The sequence below is a fragment of the Macaca thibetana genome, chromosome X (genome assembly GCF_024542745.1).
Source record: "Macaca thibetana thibetana isolate TM-01 chromosome X, ASM2454274v1, whole genome shotgun sequence".
Taxonomy (NCBI): domain Eukaryota; kingdom Metazoa; phylum Chordata; class Mammalia; order Primates; family Cercopithecidae; genus Macaca; species Macaca thibetana.
The window spans coordinates 148,332,911-148,358,657 of NC_065598.1; the positions used below are offsets into that span (position 1 = coordinate 148,332,911).

The following is a 25,747-nucleotide window of genomic DNA, read 5'->3' on the forward strand; positions in this document are numbered from 1 at the left end:
TCGGGTGTCAGGGATGGAAGAGGAGGAGGGGCTGGAGCAGTGTCGGACAGCGCTGGGGGACTATGAGGAGTAAAGGACTGTGGCCTCTCAGGGTCATCAGCCACGATGGGGAACAGAGAAGTGTGGCAGAGGGAGACAGCAGGAGGACACAAGGAGGTGGGCACACATAGTGGGGAGCCACCTCGCTTCCCCCGGATGAGATGGGGAACCCCCAGCCCAACCTGACCCTCCTAGGGGCATCTCTCCCTGAAGAATGCTTTCTTTTCCTTTCTTTTTAAATTGTCCTACAGTGAAACGGGCTTTTTGGGGTACAGTTCAATGAATTTCCACACAGTCAGGACGCGGGCCAGTTCCATTGCCTACTGGAAGGTTTGGAGCCAGATGGGGGACCAAGAGTCTGACTCGGCAGCCAGAGAGAGCTCAGAAACTCCACCTGGAGAAGGGACAGGAAGGATAGAGGGCTTTGCTGGTGGGGGTTGCGGTCCCAAGGGGACCCCAGGACCCCAGGCAGGACATAGCAGCAGCAATGGAGGTGGGGAGAGGCTCAGATGTGGAAGATGCTTTTGAGTTAGGGTAGGGCCCACAGGACATGCGGATGTCTGGTGCATAGGGTCAGGGCGTCAAAGCGCCTCTGAGGTTTGGCCAGAGCCCTGCACTGGGAAGGCTGCTGGTGGGCAGAGTTCAGCTGGAGCGCTGATAAGAGTCCTCCCTGGGCCTCCTGCAATTTGAGAGGTCCCTTAGGCGTCGAAGGGGGGACACCTGGGAGGCAGCCAGGGCAGAAGTCTGGCAGTCCAGGAAAAGGTGGACGTGGTGCAGCTGGTATCTGCAGTATTAACAGTGACCTGATGGTCTATAAACAGCATTGACAGCCTTGGGGGCCATGAGATTCCTTTGGGAGTAGTAGAGGGGGGCACGTCCTGGGTTGGGAGTAGAGCAGGAGGTGGTGCAGGAGCCTGAAATGAGGACAGAGTGAACCCAGGCTGGTGGAAGGAGGGCATCCTCGAGCACCCAGGTAGGAGTGCAGCCCTCTGGGATGGGCCTCTCTTAGAAATGTTTGCTGCTTTCCATTGAATCAATCTCCCGGGAATTGACTGCATCCTTCAGTGTTGGGTGGGCTGAAAACACCCTACCCTAAGACCAACACCAAAACATTGTTTAATGGCCCAGGATTAGAATGCAGGGAAAATAGAGCCTGGAGAAAGCTGACTCACTGTCAGCTGTAACAGACTCACCAGGACTCCAGCCAAGCTTAGCACCCCCGAACAGCAGAATGTTGAGGGGCAGCCCTTCCATCCTGCAGTGGTTCACTCAGTCACTTGTGCATTCCCCAAGTGTCTGCTGAGCAGCTGCTCTGGGCCAGGCTCTGGTGTTAAGCCACAGACAAGGCAGATGCCATCCGGGAGGGGCACGCTGGAGCAGCTCGTGGGACTGGAGTAGCAGTAGCAGCAGAAGCCCAGCCTGGAAGGAAGGACTGGTTCCATGGCCTGGCTGCCCTTTGTGGAGGTCTTTGGAGTTGAGCCAGGTGCTGTGAGACCTGTGCATAGGTTTGAGCAGGGGCCTGGCCTGATCACACACCCCAGGTCTGAATGAGGCCACCAGCTCAGTGAGGAGAAGGGTGTGGCCAAGGTCACCTGGTGTACTGCCAGCAATCTCACCCCACACAGCCCTGGGGTCAAGGCCTGCAGCATTGTGTCCTTTTTGTGACTTGACGGGCATGGGCAACAGCTGGAGTAGGCGATGTCCCAGGCAGCTTCCATACCACAATCCTGTACCAGAAAAGGCCTAAATAATGAGGCAACATCTGCATTGGCTACAAAAGGTGAATTCTGTTTCTTTTCATTAAAAATGTCAAATTATTCTCAATTTCTGTGTTACCCCTAATTCAGAAACCAGTCTGGAGATAAAGGCCTGAGTGAGAATAGCTGACCATCTGCCGTCTGGCAGATGTGACTTTCCCGAATCCAGAGAAAATCCTAACCAGATTTCAGATAGGGTGCTAGAAAATTCCAATGTGGAGCTTTTTGGCTCACTTTTATTATTATTATTATTTTAAATAGGAACAGGGAGTATCACTCTGTTCCCCAGGTTGGTCTCGAACACCTGGTCTCAAGCGATCAGCCCACCTCAGCCTCCCAAAGTGCTGGAATTACAGCCGTGGACCACCAAACCTGGCCCTGGCTCACTTCTTGCACTGGAGAGGTGATGAGGTTGGCATCATTTCAACTGTTCAGGAGCACTGTGCTTTGCCTAGCTGAGCCCCTGCAGGGCTGAAGGAAAGTCACTGAAAAAAGGTGATTCATTGTCTAAACTAGGGGGCGGCTAACTTTTCCTATACAGAGCCAGAGAGGAAATATTTTTAGCTTTCCAGGCCTGGTCCCTGCTGCCGTGACACAACTGTGCCCTTAAACCAGTAAAACTTTATTAACCAAAACTAGCAGAGAGCTGGGGTTAGCCCTTGAGTAAGCCCTGACACCTTGTCTAAATCCAGAAAACCAAATCCTAAATAGAACCTTGGCCCCGGAAATGCTTCAGAACTCCTAATGTGTCCACTTGCTCACATAGGGAGGGGTGGACAGGTGTTGGAAGAACCCCAGGGTCTGCCTGGAAGCTCAGCGCTCTGTCTGCTGCCCCCTATAGGGACGGCAGTACAAGGTGGGCCAGCTACCACTGGCGGCTGTGCTGACGCTGGCCTGTGCGAGGCCAGGCAGAAGTCTCCCCATCAACTCCTGGCTTCTAGAAGCAGGAAGGAGCCCAGGCTGAGGGGCCAGGGAGCAAAGAGAGGCAGCAAGGACTTGAGTGCGTGAGGCAAGGTGGAGAAGCCAGAGGAGGGAAGAGCTCATTCTTGGAGCAGTGCCCTGCCGGAGGGTCAGGGGGCTTCAGAGGTGCCATGAGCTCAGTTGGGGGCAGAGGGCCACTGTGCTGGGGGAGTCTGGGGCACAGCGGGAGCTCTTTCCTGCAGGGAGTTCTGCTGATCTGAGGTCTGCTAACTCCTGTGGGGAGGGACCGCCAGGGAACAACACAGAGCGAAGCCCGGGGGGGCGGTGGAGACGCAAGTTTCGGAATGTCTGACTGGAAGATGGAGGAGGAGACGGGAGAGAGGACGGGGGAGTGAGGCCAGAGGAGCAGGGGCACCAGATTGAACCAGACCCAGTCGGACTCGGGGGCTATGAGGAGGCCACAGGGGCATCTGAGCAGAGACAGGCTTTAGTGGGTGCAAATCAAGAGTGTGGCCATTTTCGTCTCAAATACCTCCAGCTGGGGACTGCTGGGCTCTCTGGCCTGGAGCTCTGAGTACAGGCCTGGGCCACAGTTCCTGGTTATAGCCAGATGGGCCCCAGCACGGTGGCCAGGGTGGAGAGATATGGACAGAGAGGAGGAGGGACAGAGCCAAGCCAGAGCTCTGGGGCACGCAGGGACAGAAGAGAGGGCAGTGGAGGAGACGGGGCCAGAGCAGCTGGTGAGGTGGAAGAGGGCCAGGCAGGGGCAATGTCAGGAAGCCATGAGAAGTTTCCAGAAAGAGGGATGATCATCTGTGTTGGGTGCCCTGAAGGATCAAATAAGACGAAGATGCAGAAGTGGACAGCGCAGTTAGCTGCAGGGGGACTCTGGGCATGGCAGGTCCCGGCTCCAGCCATGGGAGCTGGGGGATGGAGGGAGACCCATGCGAGAAAGACCGGCAGTGCCCATAGGCTGGGAACTTGCTTATACCAGCAGGTACTTCCGACTTTCTGGTAAGATAGAGAAGAGAGCCCACTCACCAGCATTCTCTCCTTTTCAAATCGTCTTTCTTTTCTACCAAATTGGAATTCAGATTGGGCAGAGACCCCGGAGGTCACCGAAGCCAGTCGTCCCCCCGGGACAGGGAATTGGGAGGTCGCAGCCACGAGCCTAGTGCAGCACTCTCGAGTTCCAGAATACCTGCCCAGCTCAGCCTAGAGAAAGACACTGCCATCTTTTCCTGCATGCAGATCGGTTGACGAGACCAAGGCCCACACCTGAAAACCCTTTCCAAAGGCAGGCAGAGCCACCCCATTCCGTAGCAGCCCTCCAACAAATGGGTGGACATTTCTCATGCCATGACCCCCAGCCATTGATGTGGGTGGAACTTACCAGCACCAGCTGGCCACTGACTGTCTCCTTCCTTCTTTCCTACCTTCCTTCCACCTTTCCTTTCCTTTCCCTTCCTTTTCTCCCTCCCTGCTCCCACGTCGGGCCCTGTCCCTCCATCTCCCACTCCAGATCCGGGTGGTGAAAGCGTTCCGTAGCTCACTCTATGAAGGCCTGGAGAAACCAGAATCCAAGACCTCCATTCACAACTTCATGGCCACGCCCGAGTTTCTGATCAATGACTACACCCACAACATCCCGCTCATCGACGACACGGACGTGGACGAGAACGAGGAGCGCCTCCGGGCCCCCCAGCCCCCATCCCCCAACCAGAACAACAACGCCATAGACAGCGGCATCTACCTGACCACGCATGTCACCAAGTCAGCTACCTCTTCAGTGTTTTCCTCCAGTCCCGGGAGCCCGCTCCACAGTGTGGAGACATCCCTCTAACAAGAACTTGTCTCAGCACATGCGCACACGCACACTCGGACTCACACGAAGTCACATGCACACATGCACGCACACACACATATAGGGACCTGCACACCTGCAAAACGGGAGAACAACTAAGGTGGCTGAAGACCTTTCTGGCAGGGCATTTGCAAGAAGCCAAATCCATTCAACAAGGGTGCAGCCTGCCACAGGCTCCTCATCCGGACTGAGGAAGACGAGGACGGGGAGGAGGAAAAGGAGGAAGAGGAGGACAAAAAGGGGGAGGAGAAGGTTCTTCGTCCAAAGGAGGAAGGAGAAGAAGTAGAAAGTGTGAAGAGCTGAGTTCCCCACCTTTTTTTCTATTGATGCTTCTTTTTTAACGAACTACAGTTTCACCGCGTGTTTGCTTTTGGGCTGTGCAGTGGGCAGGGGGCTGCTTTGGGTTTATTGGGAGCTTTTGTTGCACCCATGAAGGAGCAATCAGGTCAGCATATTCATGCAAAAAAAAAAAAAAAAAAAAAAAGTTGAGTGCTCTGCAGGGCTGTGAAGGGTGCCACCTGAGGGAGCCGCCTGCAAGCAGCCCTGCAGCCACAAAGCAATCCGCCCCCAGCAAAAACTAGGCACATCTGCAGTGTGCATGTGTGTGCATGTGTGCACATATATGTGTGTGGATCTGTACACATGCACATATATATGGCCAGAAGCATATTTCAATAAGGAACTATCTACTGGCATGATATTTGCATTCCTCTTTTCAGGCATTTTCATTTGGAAATTTCATTATTGAATGTAGCAAGGTTTTTTTTTTTTTTGCTGTTGTTGTTTTTTGTTTTGTTTTATTTTGTTTTGTTTTGTTTTCGGGGAACTAGACTGCAAGAATAGCTTTCTGGTCAATCCATTTTTGTCCCTCATCTCCCTGCCCCCACCCTTCGTTCCTGCCCTCTGCCTGGTCCTATTGAGATTCCCAAGAAGGCGGAGAGGGGACGCTCCAGGTCTGGAGCAGGTATAAGTGGAGCATTTGTACTGAGACCCCTGCCAGAGAGGAGAAAACCCTTTCAATTGAAATTTTAATCTAAAAGGAAAAAAACAAAATATTGATGAGAAGGAGTCCTCCAGTTAGTGAAACGGGAGTTTCGTTTTCAGCTTTCTTTGGTTTCTGCTGCAATTCCACATCCTTCATCCTGGCCACGCCCCCAACTTCAAGAGCATGAAGCACTCTTGGAGTTGTGGGTCCTGCCCAGAGTCCAGGGAGCAGCCCCAGCTGAGGACAGGTCCGAGGGGGCGGGGGCAGGGCCAAGAGTTCTAAAGAAGCCAATGGAGGGAGAGGGAGCATCAGAAGCCCGGAGGAGCTGGCGGTGGGAGAATGATGGCAGGGAGGCAGCCACAGTTCAGACCCTGTCCCCTCAGCACCTGGATGGACTCCCACTGTTTGCTTTGGCAAATGCCGAGGAGTCCTCAGTAGACCACCTCAATGTCTGCTGTGACACCAGAGATGCCATCACCAAAGCACTCTTCCCACCCTAGTCTTTGTGTCCAGAGGCCAAGCTTAAGCCATGAAGGCATGGATTTGTGGCTGAGCACCAGGTACTGAGGGGAGCCTGTCCTGGCAGTGTGGGCACCTGGTGGCCAAGCCTCAGTTTCCTCCAAATGAGCAGAGGGGATAAAGAGGGGCCTGACTTTTGCCACCCTCCTGAGGAAGCCCCTAGGTCCACACAGTGATGCCATGGGGGACCCTTGCCTTCTGCACTTGCAGGTGTCACGTTTTGCAGGGAGGTGGTTGGGCCTGGGGCTCAGCGCTGGGAGACAGTTGGGACCTGAGGGACAGAGGATCGGAATGGAAGCCACCAATGTGGACTGGCACCCTCGGGAGGCTTGTCACACCTCCACTGGCATCCACACAAACCAAACAGGAGCAGGCACCATCCCCACTATTACCATTAATGCCATGTCACCCCTCAGCAGGAGTAGTCAAATCTCGGGCAAAAGAATTTTGGCTAGAAAAGAAAATCCCACTTTAAAATGCCAGCTGCAGATAACTCAAAGCCATCCCTTTTTTCTAAAGGGCACATTGAGAATGTTACCCATTTGTAAACTGTTCCCTGATGTCCTTGTTTAGACGATAATAAGAAAAAGGGCAACTCCATTTGTTGAGGGTCTTTGTGTTCTTCAACGAGAAATCAAATTTGAGACATTGACATTGCGGAAGATGAGCTGCGTGCTGCTGCAATCACCGGCTTCTTCTCACTCTGTCGTAGACACACCGATAGGACCAATGGCCAATAGATATTAAAAGCAAACCCTCACTGCTGCTGTATAAAGTTGCCTCATGTAAATGTCGATCGTTTAGTCCCTAGGTCACCTTTGTGCTGTGGTGTGCAGTTCAGAAACGGGGCACCGTGACCTGGAATGTTTTGCTCTTATTTTTGCAGTCTTCAGGCGGGGGGCCCTGTCTCACTGGGAAGCCCCTCTTTATAAAGCATTATATTACCTGAATGGCTTGGTCAACTGTGTTCAGTTCCTAAATATGTTTTACATTTTTATCTGCCTGTTACAAAGATGAACAAAAAAAACAATGAGAAAGATCACAGATGCATAATAATTTAAAGTCTGTAGTTGAATTTCCTAACTTAAAGAATAGACCAAAATTTCTGTGTATAAAAAAAATGAAAGGCTCCTTACATCCTGGTCTGGATAATGTGTGTGATTTATTATTTGGTGAATTAACGTGCGGAACAAAACAAAGGTGCCTTCATGCCGCTTTAACAGAGCTGGAGAAGCCACGGGCAGGAGGGGGTTTCCCCTGGGTGTGCAGCAGCCTGACCGGATGTGTAAGCACAAGAGGAACTAATGCTGGGATGTCAGGCCCTGTGGGGAGGGGCTCCAGCTGCTGCAGGAGCCATGGCTGCCTTGACTTGAAAGGGCCTGTAGTACATGGCCCAGTGGCTCAGGCCTGTAATCCCAGCGCTTTGGGAAGCCGAGGCAGGAGGATCCCTTGGGCCCAGGAATTTGAGGCTCCCTGACACACATGCACACTCCTCACTTCTTTTATTGTGGTAAAACACAGATCACAAGCACATTCACGGTGCTGTGCAGCCATCACCACCATCCAGCCGCGGAACTTGTTCATCTTCCCAAACTGAAGCTCTGGCCCCGTTCAACCCCAACTCCCCACCCCCCAGCCCCTGGCACCCACCCTTCTACTTTCTGTCTCTATGGATTTGACCACTCTAGGCCCCTCATACCCTCATAGAAGTGGAATCCTACAGTATTTGCCCTTCTGTGACTAGCATGATGTCCTCAAGGGTCACCCATGTTGAAGCATGTGTCAGAATTTCCTTTTTAAGGGGAATCATACTCCATTGTCTGGATATGCTGCATTTTGTTTATGCCATCAGCCATCCATGGACATTTAGGTTGCTTCCACATTTCAGCTCCTGTGGATCATGCTGCAGTGAACATGGGCATGCAAACTGCCCTTCCAGACCCTGCCTTCCATTCCTTTGGGCCTATACCCAGCAGTGGAATTACTGGATCCTATCGGGACTGTAGGTTGAACCTTTTGAGAAACCGCCATTTTCCATTCTCATCAGCAGTGCAGCAGGGTTCCAATCACAGACGCCTTTGCTAATCCAAAGCCACAGGAAGAAAGCCCGCCATTTCACTCATTCTCTTAATCCACATGCTGCATCCCTAAACACTCCATGGTCCCACTCCTGCTGGAGCCCGGAAGAGCCAGGACTTGCCAGTGACCACCCTGGCGATGGCGCTAAGACCACACTCCCCTCACTTCATTGGATTTCTCTTTCCCTTTTCGACTTGGCGAAGACGCATTTTCCAGGAAGGCTGCCAAGAGAGGAGAAAAATGGCTTCAAAGTCATTCAAAGCGTCAGAGTCCATGCTTCTAAAACCAGCGAAAAGACCAATAGGGCCAGGCGCAGTGGCTCACGCCTGTAATCCTAGGATTTTGAGAGGCTAAGGCGGGGGATCACTTGAGGTCAGGAGCTCGAGACCAGCCTGGCCAAAATGATGAAACCCTCTCTCTACTAAAAATACAAAAATTAGCCTGGCATGGTGGTGCACGCCTGTAATCCCAGCTACTTGGGAGGCTGAGGCAGAAGAATCGCTTGAACCCAAGAGGTGGAGGTTGCAGTGAGCTGAGATCATGCCACTGCACTCCAGCCTGAGTGACAGAGTGAGATTCTGTCTCAAAAAAAAAAAGAAAGAAAGAAAGAAAGAAGAAAAGAAAAAAGAAAAGAAAAGAAGACAAATTGAAAACAGCAGGCAGAAGAATCGCACCATGCCCTTGCTGCATTGGTGTCCAAGTGCATCCTGAACCATAAGGATGAGTAAGTCCAGATTGAGCCAAAGTCCACACCAAGACAGCTGGCCCTTCATGAAGAGATATCATGCTACCCTAAAAGAATCGCAAATTTGTGTCTGTGAATCCCCTGTCCACAAGCTTCTGCTTCAGACATGACACAGGTGCCACGGGGGAAAATTGGTACTCAGTGAAACAGCTGGGTCCTGGGAGTAAAGGCTTGTGCAGGGGTTTCGGGGAGGCCCGTGTGTGAGTGGCCCGTGGCTGCTCACAACAACAGAAACTTCTCTCACAGTTCTGAAGGCCAAAAGTCCAAAATCAAGGCATGGGCAGGCCATGCTCCCTCTGAAGGCTCCAGGGCAGAATCTGTTCCAGGACCTCCTCTTAGCTTTGGGCATTGCCAGCCGTCCTCGGAATTCCTTGGCTTGTAGATGCTTCACCCCAACCTCTGCCTCTGTTGTAGTGTGGCTTTTCTCCCGTGTCTGTCTCTCCTCCTTTTTTCTTATGGCTTTTTTTTCTCACCCACAGCACAGTTCAATGCATGTGGGAGGCTGTGTTAGGCTCCAGAAGAAATATAGGCACGGAGGCTGTTTCCGGCTTGCAATTCTGTCACCTCCAAGTCCTTTCTTTCTGGAAGTTCAGATAAGAAAATAGATGGTGTTTACACCTTTGCCCTTAAGTGCTTACAGTGACACCTATACAGTCCCCTGGACTTCCAGAGATGAACATGAAGCACATGATCCTATCTAGAATTGGTGGACACTAACTTTCCCCAACACAATGACTGCCTGTTATTTCAAGCAACTACTATGTTCTTTATTGGTTTTACATTTTAACATACCAGGCCAGGCATAGTGGCTCACACCTGTAATCCCAGCACTTTAGGAGGCCAAGGTTAGAGGATCACTAGAGTCCAGGAGTTTGAGACCAGCCTGGGCAACATAGCAGGGCCTCATCTCTACCAAAAGTAAAAATAAAATTTAAAAAATAGCCAGGCATGGTGGTGCACACCTATAGTCCCAGCTACTCAGGAGGCTGAGGTGGGAGGATCGAATGAGCCCAGGAGGTCAAGGCTGTAGTGAGTCATGATTGCAAAAGAAAAGAAAAGAAAAGAAAGAAGAGGGGAGGGAGAGAAGGAGAAAGGAAGAAAGGGAGGGAGGGAGGGAAGGAAGGAAGGAGAAAAGAAAAAAGAAGAGAAAAAAGAAAAAAGAAAGGAAAAGAAAAGAAAAGAAAAAAGAAAAGAGAGGTGGATCAATTAGCCCAAGATACACGGGTGACGGAACCAGCCTTCACAGCCAAGCGGTCTAACTCCAGAACCCACTCTTTCGTTTGTTGGAATGTTAAAAATATACTGAATGCTAAAATGTTTTTCCTTTTCTTTTCCGGTCTCGAACTGCTGGGCTCAAGCCATCCTCCTGCCTCAGCCTCCCAAAGTGCTGGGAATACAGGCATGAGCCATTGTGCCTAGCGTAATTTTTTTTTTTTTTTTTTTAAATAGACGAGGTCTTCATATGTTGCCCAAGCTGGTCTTGAACTCCTGGGTTCAAATGATCCTCCCGCTTCCACTTCCCGAAGTGCTGGGATGACAGGCCTGAGCCACCATCCCCTGCCTATTTTTAAAATGTTTGAGGAATCTCCATACCGTTTTCCACAGTGGCTATACTATATCCCCCCAGCAGTGTGTGAATGTTCCTTTTTCTCCACATCCTCACCAAAGCTTGTTTTCTTTAGTTTGATAGTAGCCATTCTAATTGGAGTAAGGTGGTATCCTCAATATGGTTTTGATTTGCATTTCCCTGATTACTGACGTTGAGCAATTTCTTCATATACCTGTTGGGCATTTGTATGTCTTCTTTGGAGAAATGTCTATTTGGGTCTATTGCCCATTTTTAAATTGGGTTGTTATTCTGTTGTCTAAATTCCTTATATAGTCTGGTTATTAACCCCTTGTCAGACGGAGAGTTTGTGAATATTTTCTCCCTTTTTTTAAAAAAAAAAAAGATACAGTCTCCCTCTGTCGCCCAGGCTGGAGTGCAGCGGCGTGATCTCGGCTCACTGCAACCTCCACCTCCCAACTTCAAGCAATTCTCCTGCCTCAGTTTCCCAAGTAGCTGAGATTACAGGCATCCACCACCACGTCTGGCTAATTTTTGTTATTTTTAGTAAAGACAGGGTTTTGCCATGTTGGCCAGGCTGGTCTACGACCTCCCGACCTCAGGTGATCACCCACCTCGGCCTCCCAAAAGGCTGGGATTGCAGGCATGAGCCACCACACCCAGGCATCAGGGTCATTTTTACCATAATTCTTCTGAGCCCTGGCCACCTTCTCTTCCCCTGAGCACTTTTCACTACCATGCTACACATTCTCATTCTGTTTCCCATCTCTCCCTCCACATAAGCAAGGAGTTTCACCAGGTTGCCAGAGCGTAGGCAAGGACTGGGCACACAGTAGCTGCTTAAAAATGTGGTTCTTTGACTGAGTAGTCTTAAAAAGCTTACACCAGGTAAAGCAGGAGCCCACATTTAGGAGAAGTTAATCATCAAAACCCACAGGGGAGTTCTACAAAATGAAGGGCAGGTCAGCCGGGGCAAGCCTGCCCACCAGGGAGGCCTGTGACATCTGCTCAGATACTTCACCCTGAGGACACCGAACATAGTCGCTCTGTAAAGTCAAGCAAGACTCTGCCCTGACCTGCATCACCCCTGCCCCCACACCTGCAGGAGCCGGAGCCCACCCTCCTGTGTAAACCTACCAGTCCCCCAGCCCTATGCCACGTGCTGAACGTATGTCTAGCCTGTAAGGGGACCCAGAGAGCATCTCCTGGACTCCTTCTTACCCACTGGCTTTTGAGCAGGGAGTCACTGAAAAACGCATTACTTTTAGTTACTTTTGATCAGGTCTCACTTTTCTGAATGCAAGTGATCCTCCCTAACCCCAGGCCTGCCGCCTGGTGGCTGTGTGGGACACTCTACCTGAGGGCACTCCGAGGGAAGCAGTCTCTGGCGGCCCCGCACACCCCCATGTGCAGCATGCGCTGCAGAGCAAAGCCAAGGGTCCCTACTGACTTGCATCACCTTTTATTACACAAAATAGATTTCAGCCATGTTGCACATTCATTCTCGCCATGAATCTGGCTTTAAAAAATCCCTAGGGATTCAGTCTCATCGATTTCATGGTTTTCCTTTCATTGATGTCACGCCTCTGTTGTAGTCAGAGTCCTCTCAAAGGACAAAAGCAGATGTGGCTGCCTTGGGTCAGCTCACACAGTGCACTCCCGGCCTGCCCACTGGAGGTGCGGCTCCCATCATCGTCTGGACCGCAACTGCTAGGGACTGTTAAAGCAGCAGCATGCCATCGCCTTCTCCAGTCCTTTTCCAGCAGCAAACCAGTCCTCCCAGCCGGTCCTCTGGGGACCAGCCGTCATGGCGACGTGGTGGCAATGTCCCCAGGCAGCCAACCATCCTGGGCTTCTCTTTGGGCAGGCCTGGGCCAGGGCCTTAGGGGATCTCTGTGTCCATGGTATAAATCTGAATGAGATCAGACACAATATTATCAATGATTGGCTTGGTAAGGTCGTCACTAAACACCTAGAAAGAAGAAGGAAAACAGGTTCCAGTTAGACTCCCTCTGTGTTAAATAAGGCACCTGTCACTAAGCACAGAATCACATTTCATGGGCAGGGGAGGGGCACAGGGACTTGGCTATCCAAGAAGATGGTAGCTCTCCTGCAAAGCCAGTTCAGTTCCAGCCTGTTGAGGCCAATGAAACGCTTCACAAAGCCGAGGACATTCCAGGTGGAACAGGCCTTGGTGATCCTCTGACCCAGACAGGAGGGGACCTGTCTGAGGTCATGCAGGGAATTGGTAACACAGCTGGGTCCAGAGCACAGGCTCCTGCCTCCTGCCTGGGACTCCTTCAGGTCTAGGGTCTCTGGGGACACCGGCAAGAGGACAGGGTGGCAGTCCCTGTGCAGCCACAGGCAGACTAAGTACCCGGACCCCATGCCCACCGTAACCCAGCCCCTGGGGAGCATGTGGACCCACTCCACAGCCCGGACCACCACATGCAGGAGCACTCGCAAGACGGCAAAGGACATCCTCAGGGCCCATGGCAGGAGGGTTGCAGCCCAGGGCCATGCCACAGGGTGGGGTCTACACCCTGTACCTTCCAAAAGCAGGTCTGGCCTCTGCCCAGCTCCTGGAGAATAACCTCTAGGCCCCTAGAAAATCCCGCCCCGTGTGAGCGTCTTGGTTTACTGGACTGCCAGGCAGTCTGTGTTAACCACATCATTTACGGTGAGGGCCTTGGGCCACAGAGTCCCAGCTAGACCTCTGGTGGCTGCAGCCCAAGTAACCAGGGTTGGCCATGCAGGCGCTCCGTGCCTATGCGATCCACCCCCTGCGGAAACCCTGGCCGCCACGGCTGGGTGAGCTTCCCTAGTTACGACTCCGTGCATGCTGTCCCACACTGTTGCTGAAAGAAACAGGTGCTGTCGGCACAACTCCCCTGGGCGAGGAGCCACTGAAGCTCACGCCTGGTCTCTCCTGGAGCCTGTCCTGTGCACCCTGAGCCTTCGCTCACCGTGACCTGTGTCCTTTCCTTGTAATAAACCGGAACTCAGAGTGTGACAGCTTTTCTGAGTTCTGAGCCCTCCCAGCACAGCACTGAGCCCCAGGGTGCTCTTTGGGATCCCCATTGATAAGGGAAATAGTAAGCAAAGCAGCAAGACCTTGGTTAGATGCTGCGTCTGTAGCCACCCTGTGCCCAAGCTTGCTGCCTGGGGAACCAATGTACCAATAAGATCAAGGCCTTGGGCCAAGTCAAGGCAAGAAGTGGACCTAAGTCCACCCCTGCTGAATGCTCCCAAAGAACCATAGGTTCCTCTGTGGCCTACAACCTGAGGTAGGAGATGGTAACCTGGACACCCTCCAAGTCCTGACTCAGGAAGCATAGCTGTCTTACCCTGGGCTCTGGGTGAAAAACAAATACTTCAGAAATGCACACTTGTTTGCTGGGGTCCGTGACCTGTGTGCTCCTGGAGACCCCAAGCTCAGAAGCAATCATTAAAAAGCATGCAGGGGCTGGGCATGGTGGTTCACGCTTATAATCCCAGCACTTTGGGAGGCCGAGGCGGGTGGATCACTGGAGGTCAGGAGTTCCTTGAACCCCGTCTCTACTAAAAATACAAAAATTAGCCGGGTGTGGTGGCAGGCACTTGTAATCCCAGTTACTTGGGAGACTGAGGCAGGAGAATCACTTGAACCAATGAGGCGGAGGCTGTAGTGAGCCGAGATCTCACCACTGCACTCCAGCCTGGCAACAGAGTGAGACTCTGTCACTTTAAAAAAAAAAAAAAAAAAAAAAAGGCAGGGCCAAAACGTAGAAGCAGCCTGCGTCCATCCGTGGATGAATATGTTAATATCATACAGTCCATGCAGGCCATGAAATATGATTCAGCCATCAAAAGAAAGGACATTCTGAGACAGGGGCTCCAACACTGTGCTCAGTGAAAGGAGCCAGTCACAGAAAGGCACACACTGTGAGGGGCCTCAAAGGAGAGCCATGAACTCTGTAGATGGACAGTGGAAGGGTGGGTGCCAGGGGCTGGGGGGTGGGGAGTTGGGGTTGAACGGGCCAGAGCTTCAGTTTGAGAAGATGAACAAGTTCTGCGGCTGGATGGTGGTGATGGCTGCACAGCACCGTGAATGTGCTTCTGCCCCTGGGCCGCACACTTAAAAATGGTGAACATGGTACAATTTAGGTGATGTGTATGTCATCACAACTAAATATAACAGTCCAGAACAGGTGACAACCCTGGGGCACCTGACAGCCGAAAGGACACAGAGCCAAGTCCTAGGAGGAGACACTGCCGGCCTCTGGGGACTTTGCCTTTCTGTTTATAAGACAAAGAGCAGCAGTGGCTGCAAAGAGGCAGGTTCTCCTTTTGCTAAGGAACAAGGGGATGGAGGGCACTCAGTGTGGCTCTGGACGTGGAAGTTTCAGCAGCATTGTGTGACGACCTGCATCATTTCTGACACCGCCACCATCCCTGCTCATCTGGCAAGTCAGAGTGCAGGCAAGCTCCTCCAGGGAAGCACATCAAGCTGCCATGCCGAGCCCATGGCAGACAAGTGACAGGAGTCGCTATAAGAAGTGGTGGCCGAGGCCGGGCGCGGTGGCTCACGTCTGTAATCCCAGCACTTTGGGAGGCCGAGGCAGGTGGATCACGAGGTCAGGAGTTCGAGACCATCCTGGCTAACATGGTGAAACCCCCTCTCTACTAAAATTACAAAAAAATTAGCCGGGCGTGGTGGTGTGCGCCTGTAGTCCCAGCTACTTGGGAAGCTGAGGCAGGAGAATGGCGTGAACCCGGGAGGCGGAGTGGAGCTTGCAGTGAGCCAAGATTGTGCCACTGCACTCCAGCCTGGGCGACAGAGCGAGACTCCGTCTCAAAAAAAAAAAAAAAAAAAAAGAAGTGGTGGCCAAGAGCACACAAGGAAGAAAGGGTTTCAAAAGCTAGGCTGTGAGCTCCGCAGCACCTGGGTGGGTGAGGCCTCCCAGGGCCCCACTCATCATGAGGGATCAGGCCCTTGCACCCCACCAGCCCATAGGATGCACCTGGATTCCGGAAGCTTCTGGTGCACAGCCCCGAGCTGGGAAGCAAAGGTCAGGTCAAGTTTAGCAACCTTTAAGAAGGGCTGGGTGAACATAAGCTCGCCACCCCACAAAGGGTAACTTCTTCGCAGTCTGAACAACAACTGGGTGAGCTGGGCCGCCAGCAAACAACTTGCTGGTGGAGCTGCTTCCTGGCTGTGCAGGCTCACCTGGGCTCGCGCTCCTCTGGGAGGGGTTAAGCATGGGATGCAGGTGGTACCAGCACACCAGGTGAGGTTTATGAGCAAGCGCAGAAGACAGAGCAGAAAGGAAGAGAGATGCAGGATAGCCAGGCAGCCCAGGGCCAGGGCCACACCCACCAGATGTCCCCAAAAGGTGTCTGCCCTCACCAGAGTCCAACCCTGAGCACAAGGCAGCCATGCTATCTGAAAGTCCCTGGCAGCCTGAGCATGGAGCAATACTGTCTGTCCACACAGATGGCCCTGCACCACCTGCACACTGCCTCGGGGACAGGGTGCTTCCAGCCTGCGACTAGGAACACGGGTGCATGGGTTCAAAGACACATGGGCACCTGCTATAGTGCCAGGGTGGCGCGGGAGACGTGGCGGCATGGGGCAGATGAGCTGCCTGGCCTCAGGCGCTCACAGCTGACTGGGGATACGAGATTAGACAATAAACATGCAAAAATCAGCAAGTGCTGTGGTCATCCGCAAGGCACACGGGCCAGGAAAGAGAGGCAGGGGTGCCTCTATGCAGAACAGCAGCGGCCACCTGGAAAGCTGTCCGCTGGGCAGGCCTACAGAGTTCTACCATCCATCCCTCCAGGATCTACCTACTAATACCTATCAGTCACCCGCCACCCAGCCCATCAGCTCTCTCACCCATCCACCTAGGTGTCTGTCAACTAGCCAGCTAGCTGTCACCTACCTAGTCACCCAGCCCTCTCCATAAAGCACCCCAGATGTTTCTGATGGGAAGCCAGGTTTGGTAACCTGTGACCACACTCAAGTTCCCACTCAATTCAGTAAAAGTGGTTCTCCGCTGGGGCAACCCGCCTCCCGGGACACCGGCGACATCTCAGTGGAGGCTAGCACTCTTGTTCAACATCCAGGATCCCTAAATGGCAACTGTGCTGAGGGAGAGCCTGGCCCAGGCCATCAACAGGGTGCTCTGAAGCTTCCATGCTCCCCAGCAGCCCATATCTTTCTTCATGGATAATTAATAGAAAGAATTTGGTGAGCACTGCAATACAGACTTCCAGAGGGAAAGGGGGCACGTCCGGTATGCCAAGCAGCCACCTCACCTGCCACCATGGCTTCTCAGCCTCGACTTCGGCGGGCACTTCAACTCCGTAGACCTGCAGGGCCAGGTAGAGCACTGCCACGGCGATGTGCTGGGCCTGGAAGCGGAGGCACAGCCCCCCGTGGTAGCTGTCCCGCAGCAGGGCCCAGGCAGTGACGGCAACAGGGGTCCGCTGCCAGCTGTGGCGGTTCAGCCAGTTCTTGAGGGAAACCAGGTAGTGGAGCAGATACTGCAAAGACACATGCATCAGCCTTTGATCCCACCAGCTGCTCTCCTCATGCTGACATAATCGTATCAGCACCTGCACCAACCCTCCAGCGGCTTCCATGTCCCTTAGGAAGAAGCCCCAAGGCCTTCTGCTGGCCCCATCTCCTGCCCCTCCCATCCCGCCTTCCAGCGCACCCTGTCTAGGGCCTTCACACTCATGGAGCTGTGTGCCTGAAACCACCTCACCATATGCACCTGCCCACTCTCATCCTCCAGACCCAGCTCTAGGGAAACCTATGAGGGCCACCCCCACCGCAGTCCCTCTCAACCACAGGGCCCGCTCTGGCCACCATGAAATTCCTCGGGGCCTGGTGCTCCGGAAAGCACCCTCTTCATGGGCAGAACAGAGGGTGCTGCTCCCCATGCATCTGGCCTGCTGCCAAGGGCACATGCTGTCCTCAGCCACAACATCCAAATGACCTCCCAGCCCAGCTGCCAGCTCCTGCTCTCAGAACAGACATTTTGCCGGAACCTCACACAATAAGACAGATGCTGCAAGCTCTCTGGACAGTCTGGAACACACATGTGTGTGTGACCCCAGCACACCATGCAGGAGGGATACATAGGTTACTTTCCGCCCCAGCCTTGACTGGAAGGAGGGGAAGGGGCTGGCAGGCTCCCAGCCACACCAAGCTATCAGTTTCCCATCTGGGCACAGATCACACACCCCCCGAGGTCTGAGTGCTGCTCTTTCCTAAGCCTTGTCGCCTTGACAGCTCCACCCTGCAGCCACCGGGGCATCTCCCACCTTCCCCCAGGATGCTCACCAAGCATTCTGCCCACTAAGACACTACTGTGCAGAAATCCCAGACCAGGGCTTTCCAGATACTAAGGTAGGAGTGTGGAAGGCTGGAGGCAAGATTATAAAGGCAACACGAAGGGCTTGTGCAGCTGGAACTGTCTCTCACCTTGGCTGTGGTGGTAGGTCTATGAACGGAGACGTGATAAAATGGAACAAAAAAAATACACAAAGGAATACAAGTGGAAGTAAGGATGCCAGTGGACTGTGTCAGTGTTGACATCCTGGCTGTGTTCCCCTTGGGGGAGACTGGGCCAAGGGTACATGTCACAACTGTGTGGGAATCTACAATGATCTCAGTAAGAGTTTTGATGAAAAAGAATGAAACTCCTAGCCCAGAGCCCCAAACCACAACTCCTCCATCTCTGTCTCCAGCCAGCCTTCTGAGCTGCCCGTGCGTGGGGCTGCGGTGCCCAGAGCATCGTGTGCCAGTCGCCTTAGCGTTTCGCTTTTCCCTTTTGCTGCTGTTTGAAATGGTTCTTCTGTTGAGACTCACACGTTCCTAGATGGCTTCCTAAGCACAGCGGAGCTGGATGCATGCTCCGAGGCATCACAGCATCTCCTGGGGACGGGGACTCTGGCTGGTCACGAAACCAGCCTGCTTCCCCAAGACCCAGCGTGCATACCATCTATATGGGCCACAGGAGCTGCGACAGCTTCAGCGGGCCACATGGACCTCGCCCACAGGTGAGCAGGCAGAAAGGCAGAAGCTGAATGAGATTTGGCTGAGAAAACCCACAGGAGTGGGACAGGAGAGGCCAGGCAGCCAACCCAGCCACAAACACGGAGCGGGGAGACCCAGTTCCCAGCCGCAGCCCTGCTCTCCTTCTGTGCTGCGCTCTCGAGTATGAGATGGGATGCACTTTTGGGATAAAGAACAAAGACCATGGCTTGAGCCTCCCCAAACAGGCACCAATTCCCTAGCATGTACCTTGTGTGGATGCTGGAAGGAGACCTGGAAGCGCAGAACTCTCAGCATGAGAAGCTCACACTGCACAATGCTGTCCCGGAGCTCCCAGAAGCGGGAGTCCAATTCCAGGGGCTCACCGCTTGGGTTAAAGTACCTGCACAGAGAAATGGCAATGCTTCAGCAGCCAGTGCAGTCTCCCCTGAGCATTGGATGGCTCAAATTGCTTAAGTCACACAATGTCCAGATGCAAACTACATTGTCCATCTGCAGATTAACGTAGGGTCATTTTATTTGTGTTTTTATACAAAAATTCTTCATCTCCACATCTAGTGCACAGAATGAAAACAGTAACCAACAGAGGAAAGAAGCCAGGTCCTAGTTTTAGCCAGATGGGCTGTCTGCTATCATTCAGCAAAATGTCAAGTGCAAAGACTGGCTGTTGGCGATGGCTCCAGAGGAACCGGAAGCTTGAGCATGCCAAGTCGGTTGTGCTTCCTGTTATATTCAGCCTGGCAGTAGGGAATCTTCATCACCTGAGGTGGCAATGCCCAGGGCTCTCACTCTGGGCCCAGGGAACGTATTTTTTTATCTTATTTTTATTTTTTATTTATTTATTTATTTATTTATTTATTTTGAGACGGAGTCTCGCTCTGTCGCCCAGGCTGGAGTGCAGTGGCGCGATCTCGGCTCACTGCAAGCTCCGCCTCCCGAGTTCACGCCATTCTCCTGCCTCAGCCTCCTGAGTAGCTGGGACTACAGGCACCCGCCGCCACGCCCAGCTAATTTTTTGCATTTTTAGTAGAGACCGGGTTTCCCCGTGTTAGCCAGGATGGTCTCGATCTCCTGACCTCGTGATCCACCCGCCTTGGCCTCCCAAAGTGCTGGGATTACAGGCATGAGCCACCGCGCCCGGCCTTATTTTTTATTCTTTGAGACAAGGTCTTGCTCTGTCTTTCAGGCTAGAGTACAGTGGTGTAGTCACAGCTCACTGCAGCCTTGACCTCCTGGGCTCAAGCGATCCTCCTGCCTCAGCCACCCGAGCAACTGGAACCACAGGCATGCACCACCACACCCGGCTAATTTTTGTATTTTTGGTAGAGACAAGGTTTCACCATATTGGCCAGGCTGGTCTTGAACTCCTGGACTCAAGCGATCCACCCGCCTCGGCCTCCCAAAGTGTTGGGATTATAGGCATGAGCCACCATGTCCAGCCATCCAAGAAAGATATTTAAGCCTCTCATGGGAATGAGGTACTCCAAAAAGTGAACATTTCTCAGTTTTATATTTCCCAGACCGTTTTTCCTTCGCCTTGGCGAAGACCCTGCATCCTGCCCCAGGAGGAACACACCTGCTTGGGCCGGCTGTGCCATGCCCATGCCCACACCCACAGCAGGGCGAGGCCCCTAAGCAACTGGGACCCACCACCTGGCTGGGTCTGTACCCTCCTGATGCAGGCAAGCTCTTCTGCATGCAGCCATCCCTGTCTAAGACTTCAACAGAATCTTCTTTGACATGCCTCTCCAAGCTCCCCCTGCTCAAGCCCCACCTCTACCCTCCATCCAGCTTTCCAGGCTCCCCATAATCTGGCCCAGCTTTTCTCTCACAGACCCCACTGGCCTCTGACATCAGGCTCCTTCCCACGTTTGCTGCTAGTGTTTCTGGCCCTGGTTCAAGGCCATCCAGGTACTTCCTTCCAAGCTCCATTGCTGGCACCTGGTGGGCAGGGCCCCGTAGGAGCCTTCCCTACCCTTCCCCCCCACCGCGTGGACACCAGGAGCCCATCCAAATGCCATTACCTGTTGGACACATTGATGATGTCACGAGTCCGCAGGTGCTGCTCTTCCACTTTGCCAGCCAAGTAAATGGAAGACATGGCAATCAGGTAAGGGTCATAGGCATCCAGGTTGGTCTCACAGAAGAACTTATGGTAAATGGTGCAAGCAGTGGCAATGGGAATGGACCGCATCCCTAGCTTGACACCTGCAGAGAGAAAGCAGGCAAGAGAGGACTTCAGTCCAGCGCTGGTTCACTACTCCAGTGAGGGAAGCCACTGGAATGGGCCCTAGCAGGTACAACCCTTCTTGGACAAGGCTAAGAGCTTCCAGCAGAGCCAGTGGCTCCTGCCGGGTCTCTCACTGGGCTCTTAGACTCCAGTGGATGACCCAAGCCCCTAGGGACGGTGTTCAAATGCAAACTTCCCCTTCTGTAGGTCTGCAGCTCTGAGATTCTGCACTTGTGACAAGCCCCAGGTCATGCCCATGTCAGGGGTCTGTAGACCACGCTCTGGGAAACAAGGGTTCCAAGAACTGCTCAGTTAGCAACTGGCATAGCAGCTTCTGCAAAACCCTAGGAAAGGACCATATGCTGTTGTGTGTCTGGGTTCACCTTAGCAAGCCGCTAGCTAGAAGTCACCCAACCCACAGCTACGACGACAGAAGAGAAACGGCCTCGTGGGTACCACAAGTCCTGAAGTCACAGTGAAAGATTATACTGAGCACTGGTTTCATAGTTCACAGGTTAGAAGAGGTGAGCAAAGCAAGCAGCGTGACTGCCAAGAGTAACCACTCGCATTACAGAGAAAAAGCAATGTTTATGGCCACGGCCAGGCACGGGGGAAGGACACCAACACGTTGAAAAGTAGGCTGGGCATGCTGATTTACGCCTGTAATCCCAGCACTTTGGGAGGCTAAAGCAGGAGGATTGCTTGAGCCCAGGAATTTGAGATCGGCCTGGGCAACAGAGTGAGACCCTGTCTCTACAAAAAAAAAAAAAGAAAAGAAAAAAAATTTTAAGGTTAACAAAACTCAAAACACCAGAACACAACTCAGTGGATTCACTTAGGGGTTAAAGCCCATCCCCAGCCCATTCCTGAATGGCTCCTAAGAAAATCACTGCCCTGGTGCACAGAACCAAAACAAATTCACAACAACCAGGGTTCACAAGAGGTTAAATGACATCCACTAGGCCAAAACAGGAAGGTGGAGAACAACCAACAATCAACCATGAAATGACAGCTAGTGTCCTCTGCCTAAGAAGGTAGATCAGTTCCCTAGGGCTACTGCAACTAATCACCACAAATTCAGTCACTTAAACAACACACATTTATACTCTCCTGATCCTGGAGGTCAGAAGTCCAAAACAAGCCTAGAAGGCTAAGATCAACGTCTTAACAGGGCTGGCTCCTTCTGGAGGCTCCATGGGAGAAATCTGTTTCCTTGCCTTTTCTAGCTTCTAGAGGAGGGCTGCATTCCTTGGTTGCTGGCCCCTTCCTCCATCTTCCAAACCTCTAACTCTGCTTCTGTCCTCATGTGGCCTTCTCTGATGGTAACTCCTCCTGCCTTTCCCTTATAAGGATGGTTACATCCAAATAATCTAGGATGATCTCCCATCTTAGGGTCTTTAACCACATCTTCAAAGTCTCTTTTGCTATATAAGATGACATTCACAGGTTCCAGGGATTAGGACAGGGACATCTTTGGGAAATCAATATTTAGCCTCCTACAAAGAACAAAGGTTTATGCAATACATTTTATAAAGAAGTCCCTCAGAAGGTCTAAACTTGTTATATAGAGACAATTCCTACCTGGGACCCCTCATTCCAGGAGATGCCAGATAAGGTTCTGTTACTGACATGACCTTCCAAGCCTTGTTTTACAGAGCAAAGCCCAATTTACATGGACCCTCCGAGCAGATGGTAGCAGATGAGGTGTCACTGCTATCCTTCCCTAATAATAACATTGCAACTCTTCTTGCAAATTACAGTACATTTACATATCACTGGGATGAACAGTCCTGCAGCATTCCTCAGACTCTCTGTCCACCTTGAGTAAAAGTATATCTGCCCAACCCTTCTCCCCCAAGCAGTAAAGGTAGGAAATAACTATCCACCAACTAACAGTATCTCCTATCAAGACACTGTTGATGGGCCGGACAAGGTAGCTCACGCCTGTAATCCCAGCACTTTGGGAGGCCAAGGCGGGTGGATCACCTGAGGCCAGGAGTTCAAGAGCAGCCTGGCCAACATGGTGAAACCCCATCTCTACTAAAACTACAAACATTAGCCGGGCGCGGTGGCACATACCTGTAATTCCAGCTACTCGGAGGCTGAGGAAGGAGAACTGCTTTAGTCCAGGAGATGGAGGTTGCAGTGAGCCGAGATCACGCCACTGCACTCCAACCTGGCCAACAGAGCGAGACTCCGTCTCAAAAACAAAACAAAACAAAATAAAACACTATTGATGGCTGGATGGAAATGCGGAGCCCAACACTATTGTGGATATCCTGGCAGGGTTCGGAACAGGAGCTGCATGCAGCCTACGTCCTCGGAGTGACAGGAAACCCCGGACAGCCTTCTCCAAAAGGCTCCGCGAGACCAAGCGCCAGTGCAGGCCCGCGGGTGCGGCAGAAGGCGTGGCGCACTGCGCAGAGCTGCAGGTGCCCGGGCTGGTCCCCGCCTCGCTGGAGGCCCGACCCGGCCACGTCCTCTCCTAGGGCCTGCACACCGGTTCACGCAATGGGGACACATCGCGGCTCACTGCTCAGCACACCGGGCTCGGCGCAAAGGCGGAGGTCCTCAGCCCCGAGCCGGGCTTCCCGGCCTCTGTAAGGTGAGCACTCCGGAAGCCCGGCCTGGCCAGCCGCGCCCGCTCCGCGAAGCGGGTCCCGGCGCCGCCTGCCCCGGCCTGCCCCTGGCCGCGGTTACCTGCCTCCATGATGAACCTCGCCACTCGGAAGTGCACCCTGGCTTCGGGCGCCGGCTGCCCCTCAGGGCCCCGCGCTGCGGGCCCCCCTCCGCCGCCCTCCGGGGCTTCCATGAGGCCCTGCGGCCCCGGCGGAAGGAGAGGCGGCTCCGGCGCGCAGACGCTGGCAAAGCCGAGAGGGTGCTTGCGGCGGGCACGGCCGCCCCACCCGTCTGCGTCCCGCCCCGCCGCTCCTCCGCCCCGCCCCGCAGGGCCAGCACCCAAGAGTGAGCGCGCGACTGCGCCACAGAGGCTGCCTGGCCGCGCGCGCAGGCGCAGGCGCAGGCGCAGGCGCAGAGGCCGACACCACCGGGCGGCTAGCGAGTGGCGACCCCCTAGACGTCTCGAGCCCCGCCTCTGGGAGACGCAGGCTCCTCCCCGCGGAGCGAGAGTCCGCGGAGCTCCTCTCAGACCCGCGGGAGGTCACCTCCGGTCACTCGAGCCGCAAATCCCCGCGGTCCGAAGAAGGTGTAGCCCCGGGCTGGCGGCCCAACATGGCTTAGGCCAGGAACAGCCGGCAGCGCCCGCCAAGCCCTGGGCTAGAGACGCCTGCGGGAGTTCACGTGGAGGCGCCGGTGTCTGAGGTCTGAGAAGGCAGCGGCCACCGGAAAAGGTGCTAGTGTTTGCAAACCTCGATCCACCGACACCCCAAGGAAATGCTGTGCACAAAATTCCAAGGGGGCCTTTTCCAATAGACGCATGAACGGTGTTTGTGTCTGGATCGTCCAGCCTCCTGGGATCGATTGGGAATCTAGCTTCTGCTTGCCTTTCCAGCGCTACGCACAGTAGGAGCCTAATAAATGTTTGTTGAATACATGTTGAATATCGAACTCATGTATTTACCATCCCATTTTTCATTCGTGCCTTCCACAAGCAGGAAATGGCGCATCAGGCTTTAGGGACATAGAACCCCAAAAGGACTCCCAAGCTAGTGACAGTCACTTGAGCCATTCTGATACATTCAGATCATTGCTACAATTTCAGACAGCTGGCAATATGGAGAGGCAACAGCTACTACTCCCTAAACCCTTCTACCCAGGCGCCTTGATCTCCGGATGATGTGGAAGTCTCCACTTCTTACCCCCACCCCACACACCCAGTCAGACCTGGGTCTCCTTCCTCAGCACCTCCTGCCTCCACCAGGCTCCCCAAGTCCTCTCCATCGCAGCTGGGTTAGTTTCCTGGGGCTACTGTAACAAATGACCACAAATTGGGTTGCTAAAAACACCAGAAGTATATCCTCTCTCAATTCTGGAGGCCAGACACCTGAAATGGAGGTGACACCAGGGCTTTGCTCCCTCAAAGGCTCTGGCAGAGGATCAGTTCTTCCTTGCTCTTCCAGCTTCTACAGCCTGAGTTCTTCCTGGGCTTGTGGCCCCATCACTCCAATCTCTGCCTCCATCTTTACATGGCCTTCTCCCTGTCTTCTCTTCTCTTATAAGCACATCTGTCACTGGATTAGGGCCCACCTAGATAATCCAGGAGGAGCTCATCTTGACATCCTTATCTTCATTACATCTTGCAAAGGTCCTTCTAAATAAGGTTACAGTCACAAGGATTAGGACATGGACACACCTTTTGGGGGCTGCCATTCAGCCCACAATAGCAGCCGCCGGAGCCAGCTTTCTAAACGGCGAGGCTCAACAGGTCCTGCCCTGCCTGACACCCTCCGGGGTCCCTTCACCCTCAGGAGAAAATGTGGGGCCTTGGCCTCACATGCTGGTCCTTGCAGAGTCACCCTGTCAACTGACCGGCCTCAGATCTCACCACTTTGCCTCATGGCAGAGACCTTTGGCAGGTCCCCTAAAGGTTATGGCCTCCCAGCTGAACGTCTCTGCACATATTCTGCCTGGTGAAGGAATTACTGCTGCACTTCCATCACCCAGCTTGCTTTTGTCTATGTGCACAGGTGTGCACGTGTGTGTGCATATGTGTGCGTGTGTGAACTGACTCAGGGTCCCCAGCTCCCGGTGCTGCTGACACCTGCCATACCTTGAACACTGTGTCTGTCCCCAAGCTGTGAGCAGCCCCACCCTCTCCCCAGCCCAAGGCTGAAACCTGGGCAATGCCCAGAGGGCCCACCTTGCCTCAGCCCCGTTGGTGGAGGCCAGGTCCTGTGTTCCTCCAGACAGTGCCCTGGGCTGGACCAGCCACAGCTAGATCTAGAAGGCTCAAGCCCATGTTCCCTAAAGCAGCTATGGGCCTTGGAGAATCAGGCTGCTGCCTCTCAGCTTCCCCCTACCACCACATCTGT

General features: G+C 53.3%; 3 protein-coding genes across 8 annotated transcripts in view; 1 reads left to right on the forward strand and 2 right to left on the reverse strand.

The window, feature by feature from the left end:
• ATP2B3 (ATPase plasma membrane Ca2+ transporting 3) overlaps nucleotides 1–4,850 on the forward strand; it is a 63,705-nt gene extending 58,855 nt beyond the window's left edge. For all 3 annotated transcript variants that reach the window (XM_050775302.1, XM_050775301.1, XM_050775300.1), the window contains one exon: nucleotides 4,240–4,850. In XM_050775302.1, the coding sequence (XP_050631259.1) occupies nucleotides 4,240–4,265 (26 nt within the window). In that variant the 3' untranslated portion in view covers nucleotides 4,266–4,850. The remainder of the gene's footprint in view (nucleotides 1–4,239) is intronic.
• HAUS7 (HAUS augmin like complex subunit 7) overlaps nucleotides 1–17,717 on the reverse strand; it is a 143,080-nt gene extending 125,363 nt beyond the window's left edge. The window contains exon 1 of the mRNA XM_050775357.1: nucleotides 17,712–17,717. The gene's annotated coding sequence lies outside the window, so the exon portion shown is untranslated. The remainder of the gene's footprint in view (nucleotides 1–17,711) is intronic.
• On the reverse strand, nucleotides 11,923–23,695 carry CCNQ (cyclin Q). 4 transcript variants are annotated; one of them, XM_050775383.1, is made up of 6 exons: nucleotides 23,457–23,517; nucleotides 22,836–22,858; nucleotides 20,551–20,734; nucleotides 18,776–18,908; nucleotides 16,780–17,007; nucleotides 11,936–12,448 (listed from the first exon to the last, which is right to left on the reverse strand). In XM_050775383.1, the coding sequence occupies exons 3-6, from the start codon at nucleotides 20,718–20,720 to the stop codon at nucleotides 12,359–12,361; spliced, it is 621 nt and encodes a 206-aa protein (XP_050631340.1). In that variant the 5' UTR covers nucleotides 20,721–20,734; nucleotides 22,836–22,858; nucleotides 23,457–23,517; the 3' UTR covers nucleotides 11,936–12,358. The 4 variants fall into 4 exon arrangements, with proteins under 4 accessions (XP_050631338.1, XP_050631337.1, XP_050631340.1 ...); XM_050775381.1 differs by lacking the exon at nucleotides 22,836–22,858 and having other exon boundaries at nucleotides 11,923–12,388; nucleotides 23,457–23,695; XM_050775380.1 differs by lacking the exon at nucleotides 22,836–22,858 and having other exon boundaries at nucleotides 11,923–12,448; nucleotides 23,457–23,695.
• Between the last annotated feature and the right edge of the window lie 2,052 nt (nucleotides 23,696–25,747).

Excerpts from the sequence above, each read along its gene's own strand:
- CCNQ (XM_050775380.1), bottom strand. The coding sequence starts at position 23,568 with ATGGAAGCCCCGGAGGGCGGCGGAGGGGGGCCCGCAGCGCGGGGCCCT. Across the intron at positions 18,909-20,550 it reads ATCATCAATGTGTCCAACAG|GTACTTTAACCCAAGCGGTG; the intron begins GTAATGGCATTT and ends TTCTCTGTGCAG. Across the intron at positions 17,008-18,775 it reads CCTTCCAGCATCCACACAAG|TATCTGCTCCACTACCTGGT; the intron begins GTACATGCTAGG and ends GTGTCTTTGCAG.